This window comes from Artibeus jamaicensis, unplaced genomic scaffold (genome assembly GCF_021234435.1).
Source record: "Artibeus jamaicensis isolate MK-2021 breed Jamaican fruit bat unplaced genomic scaffold, CSHL_Jam_final contig_426, whole genome shotgun sequence".
Lineage (NCBI taxonomy): Eukaryota > Metazoa > Chordata > Mammalia > Chiroptera > Phyllostomidae > Artibeus > Artibeus jamaicensis.
In genome coordinates this window covers 6354674-6360673 of record NW_026521826.1, presented here as the reverse complement: position 1 = coordinate 6360673, position 6000 = coordinate 6354674, and the positions used below count along the sequence as shown (strand labels likewise).

The window sequence follows — 6000 nt, the reverse complement described above, 5'->3', positions numbered from 1 at the left end:
ACATGGCTGAAATCACAGTGGATTTCAGAGAAAGCCAGAATTAAACACGATAAAAATTTAAAAAATAACTACTTCATAAATATTTATTATTTACATGAGGGGAGATCTTCTAGTCTGAAGAGTTTTTATACAGGTTGATGATACGTGAGCAGTGACAAGAACACCAGCAGTTTCAAGAAGGGCAAAGTTAGAATGCAACATAAACAGAAAATGCCAGTTAACAAAGACAACTTGCATGAAAGCAAACGGGACATGATAGAAACCTTTTTCTTAAAAAATATAAGATATTTCACAAAAGCCTGAACATTTTACATGTTAATACTAAAAACAGGGTGGGGAGGAGAAGCTTCTTATATTTTCATCATAAAAATATTTACCAATGCTCCAATTGGAGTTTTAATTTCTGTTATTATGATTATCTTACTATGGAGGGAAAGAGGTTGAAAACTGTATACAGCCTATTGATAACATCCTTAAATTATAGTCAAGGTGGTTTACACATCATCTTCTCATCTAATACTTTCATGAAAAGGCCCTGGAGAGAATAAAGAAAATCAAAAGGGAAGATTATGGTCTTTTTATTAATACTTGTCACTGGTAATAGAAAAACGGAGGCCGGGCAGTCCTCAGGCCAAAGTGTACTCGAGTTTTCTCCGATCACACCACCCTGTGGCCACAGGCCAGTCTGTTCCAGAAGGAAAGTACGCAGAGTGGACGGTCCAGCTCCCTTGTCCTCAGTCTTCCAGGATCCCTCGTCCATAGGAACCCAGCGGTAGATGGACAGCCAGACCGCGTGGCTCCCCTCTGAGGCAGCGGGAGAGGAGCCCTGAGGCCACGCCACTAGTCCACGCTGCAGGAGGCGTCCGTCAATGTGCTCGATGTTTCCTCTTTTTGTGCTTCTTATCCTTCTTCTTATTGGCACACTTAGGACAGAACCATTGCATTTCTTCTGGTGGGGCAGCCATTATTCCAACACAGGGCCTACATGTCAAGAAGAAAGGTTTAAGATAAACAAGACACATACACACACACATACACACACACACACACTTCTTCTTTCCTTGTTTTTAGATACTTTTAAGTAATTAAAGAAAAACTGAAGTCTATGGTATATTCACCCGAAATCCAAGCCAAATGGCTCTCATTTATGTAGCACTATTGTTGGGCAAGCAGATGATTATATTACATAATGCCCCTTTTATAGGCCCTAGTGGAGAAATTAATTAGCTCATTTATCCTTTCAGCCAGGACTAGTATAATTCTTCTGAGCATCGGCTTTGTTTTTATCTTATAGCTATCACATATCATGTGACTGAGTGGATTTCTATCTTTTTTATCTGAAATTTTAAAGATAAAATGAGACTATTTGCATAAATTTTGGTAGCATTTCTTCAGCAGTGGGGAGCAGTTGAAGAGATGTAAAAAACAGATAAGCCGTCTCCTGTCTCTATTTCTGCAGTGTATGACATGTTTACAAAGAGTGATCTCGACGTTACTGTCAAGCTCAGCAGCTTTTACTAGAGAGAAAGGAAAGGGGGCCCCTTAGCTCCTTTCTTTTCCATTAGAAGGATGTGCAAGTTAAGCAAAATACTCCGAGTTTAGGCTGAATAACAACAGTCCAAAGACTCCTGATTTTTAAAATTCATATTAATTATATTCTCACTGATTTTGCCCCACACACGATTCTCAGGATAGCAGTGGAACACGAGACAACCCAAGATGCCCGAAGTGGCCGATCCGCTCTGCAGGCTGTCTCCTTGCAGGGGCGGCCGGCACCGCCGGGACCACGCGGGAGCACTCACCAGTGGTACCAGTCGTCACAGTCATCACAGCCAATCATGGGGCTCCCGTCATCAGGCTTGTTGCACCCAGGACAGATCCAGATCTGATTCCCCCACTCATCTCGGATCTGAGGTTTTTAAATGGGGGCGGTGGAGCAGGGGCAAAAACAGATAGAATGGGGAAAAAAGACAAAAAGAGGGCAAGATAAGAGTGACTGCTTTATACTGTGAACCTAATAAATCAACAAATTAAACTAAAGAAAAATACAGTGGTTAACAATTTTATTAAAACCAGGGTCACGGTCATCAACTATTCTGAGGTACATGAAAAACAGCCACTGAGTGCTCAGTGATAAGATATTTCTAATGAATATTTAAAGTTCTTTTGTGTAGTCAGATACAAAGCATTTTACAATAATTTCTGTGAAAAATGTGACGTATAGCCACCATTACCTAAAAAATTATAAACACAGAAGTTGTTAATAATGAGGGTCTTTACGGCAGTAAGAGCCGATGGTCCTGACCACTGTGGAGCTCAAACACAGGTCGGGTCCTCGGTCACAGTCACAGGCATGGAATTAGTACACACGGCCAACGTGCAGGCATCGCCTTATTACTCATTAGCCAAACCCTTCTCCTGAACTAGCTGATAAGATCAAGGATATAAAAGAGTTGTTACTAAGTAACTTTCCATTCCCTTTATGACTTTTTCAGTAAAGTACAATCACTAAAGGGCATATGAAATAAGGAACTTGGAAGGCCAAAGAGCTACCCATTTTAACTTTGCTATAAAGGCGGTGTGCTCTGGAGTGGACTTAGCAGTTCTAAGAAGCATCCCTAAGTGTTCCACTTCCTCAAATTCCACATTAACCAGACCAATGTAGGAGAAACAACTGTATGAAGAGCTTTCAAACACAGCAACAACTAAAAGCTAATTTTCAAACATTTTCACGGTAACACAGCACACAATTTCATTCCGTTTATTTTGCGAGGCATGGACTCCTCCTTCACTTTCAAACACAACCCTGACTGGATGGGCAGCAAAGAGAGGGTTCTCTGTGTGTGTGACGGGTATACAGGGGCACAGATGTTTCATTCTATTGATGTGCTATTTTAAGGCCTGCCATGTTTTAAAAAGTCTCTACAAAGCCAATCGTGTTCATATGAAAGCTTCCTAAAGATACCTGTGTGCAGTTACATACATCTCTGACTCAGCCCTCTGATTTCAAGGGGAGAGAGCCGCCAGTTAGCACATGCCAACCGTCAGGGTGAAGACCGGCCCAGAATCCTACGCCCTGGAGCTGCCCTGCATGGCCAGGCCCGCTGCTGGCAGACCTTCCTTAAATGAGAAGGCTGTGACTCTGCTGCTACAAGGGAAATCTGCCGAGGCGTCCCTAGTAACTAACACTGAAAACTCGACAGTTACTAAGTTCTTCCAAGCATCTCCCTTGTGTATCGCCTTAACCCTTGGAGAGGTTAAGAACGGGGGACTGGAGCTAAGGCACTGGAAGTGACAGTTCCAAAGTCAAACTATGGTGCAGCGACAAAAATCAGCTTTTTTTCCCCCTCTCTCTATAGCCTGTATCTTTCTTCCAAATCACCCATCTTGTCCTTGGTTTACAAAATATCTTTTAGGAGATAGAATGCTTTTCATCTGCATTGCCTATGTAAATCTCTACCTCCAAGGACTTAGCTAAAAAAATCCACTGGAGAATCAGAAATTTTAGGGCCAGGACATACCACAGTGACCGTCTAGTCTAACGTAAACCCCTTAATTACAGATGAAGAAATGAAGGTTGAGGAGGCTGGACATACCATCCTTCCTGATCAGTATCTTGGGGTGGTGTGGCCTCAACTAAACACCTACAGCAATCGATCCTTGAGTGGCCCGACTTAATAATCACAGATTTTTGTACCCCGTCTTCTGTTTTTGCCTTGAATTGTCAATTTCATACTTTTGTTAATTTTTTATGTCTTTATATCCTCTCTCAATACTTTCAAGATTTTCTTCTTTATCTTTTAGATCATTACAGTGCTTCCAATATGTAATCATTTGTTATTTCCTTCCAAAACGCCTCAAAGATATGTAATATTCACATGATTTCTAACAACTGTTACGGGCCCTAATCCACCACTTCTCAGTCGACTCCGAAGACCCGAGCCGTCGGTGAGCTGACAGGTCACAGTCTACACAGCGTTTGGTGGTCAAGGTGATGGCAGCTGCTGACTCGCTCAACCAGGTGAGTCTGCCCTCTGAAGACACACGGGAGAGGGAGCTCTGTGGTCCGAGGGTCCATTTCCACTTACTGTGCACCTCAGCCGAGGAGGTATTTCAGTAGCACTGTCACTAAGAAACAGCAGCTGGCTCCTAAGATCTGTGTACATTACGTAAATTATACTCTTAAGTAAACAACTCAATGTGAGATCAAGAAATTCCATGTGACATTTAAATATCACTATTCCTCTATATTTATACACTGATATTATTCTATGTATGTATATAATCATGTTATAAAACAATATAAAGAAAAACAATGTTTTGACATATTTATGGAGACTGACTAGGGGAACACTGAAATACAATACTTTTCAGCCAAAAGCTTGAAAATACAAAGAAAAATACCTTTCTCGTCATATAGAACTGCCTCTGAAATTCAATAATGATACAAGTGATGCTGCGTTTTAAGTGAAAACACTGTCATGACAGAAGAGTGAGCTCTCCAGTCGCTTTGTGAAGAGCACCACAAAGTGAGTGACAGCCTACCACGTAAGTGCTGACCGTCTCGGTCACCACACTCCGGACTGGGGCTTTCGAGCTTCCGGCGGCTCCCGAGATGGCGGGGGACGGAGATGGCATCAAAGCGGGGGCTGCGGCGGACTGTGCGAGGAGTGGCAAAGGCACTGGGGCGGGGGTGACGTGCACAGGTACGGTGGCCGGGGCCGGCACTGGCGGTGGGGTCTTGGGTCTATTAAGAGAAGGAGCCGGCTTAGCCTCGGGGGCTGGAACCACTTTGCTGATGACACTGTCAACGAAAGAGAGAAAAGGAAAATTCAGACAGGACAGTTGAAGCCAACTGAAAATTTAAAATGTTAAAACAAAGTAACTTTCTTCTAGTAGCAAAATATTTTGTGGAAGAGTTCAGAGACAGTTACAGACCCGAGTCCAAGGCCCTTCCACCAGTCACCTCTCAGCTCACTCGGAGTCACTGCTAGAGAGAAATACGCAGCAGCAGTGAGGCGTGGCTGCAGGGAGACGCGGCTCTGGCCCTCCTGCTGCTGTCGCCAACCAACCCCTGGCGCTGTGCAGCCACAGTCTGTGTCCTCATCCACAACATCATACTCAGGGAACTCATGCAGTGCAAGGAGGTGCGCTACCAGAGTTCAAAGTCTACATTTGCTGCCACAGACTAGCTGTGTGACTTCGGGTAAGTCACTTAAAGATGTGATTTACTGAGTGTCTCTAAGTTAGATATTATAGTAGGTACTTTATATCTTTATTTTTTAAGATTTTATTTATTTATCTTTAGAGGGGAAGGGAAGAAGAGGAGAGAAATATCAGTGTATGGTTGCCTCTCGTGTGTCCCCTGCTGGGCTTGTAACCCAGGCATGTGCCCTGACTGGGAATCGAACCGTGATTCTTTGGTCACAGGCCTGAGCTCAATCCACTGAGTTATGCCAGCCAGGGTGGTACTTTATGTCTTTATATACATCATCTCATCTAGTCCTAACACCGACTTCAAAGAAGTTATAGTATCCCATTTTATAGCTGAGAAAACAGGATTAAAGAGAAAAAGGAAGTGGGTAAATGGTGGCAGGTCTTTTGATTATACCTTTTTCTTCTGCCCCCCCCCTTTACAAGTTTCTTTATTTGCAAACAATCATACATCACTTCAAGTGCAGAGACTGTAACAGTCAGTTTGGGTGACAGAGAAAACAGACCAGCCCTCTGCCGTGTTTGCTGCAGGCCTCCCCCCCTCCCTCCTCCAGAGGTCACCCCTCTCCTCACGCTGGCAGGTCTGTTTTTGTCATTCTCGTTCTTTCTATTTTTCCTGCCTTTATAGGTACTCAGAAGCCGTATGTCACATACTGTACGAGTACTGTTTCAACTACATAAACAATGTCACAGTAATATTTATTCCTTGCAACTATCTTTTCACATAGTTTTTTTGTGGAGATATAACTGACATGTAACACTGTATAAGTGTGAGGTGTACAATGT

The 6000-nt window shown here is 43.1% G+C and overlaps 1 protein-coding gene across 2 annotated transcripts in view; it reads right to left on the bottom strand.

Annotated features, from left to right (window-relative positions):
- Positions 1 to 562: 562 nt before the first annotated feature.
- TAF3 (TATA-box binding protein associated factor 3) overlaps positions 563 to 6000 on the bottom strand; it is a 169062-nt gene continuing 163624 nt past the window's right edge. For both annotated transcript variants that reach the window (XM_037150377.2, XM_053665795.1), the window contains exons 5-7: positions 4546 to 4804; positions 1803 to 1909; positions 563 to 981 (exon numbers count right to left, since the gene is read on the bottom strand). In XM_037150377.2, the coding sequence (XP_037006272.2) occupies positions 867 to 981; positions 1803 to 1909; positions 4546 to 4804 (481 nt within the window). In that variant the 3' untranslated portion in view covers positions 563 to 866. The remainder of the gene's footprint in view (positions 982 to 1802; positions 1910 to 4545; positions 4805 to 6000) is intronic.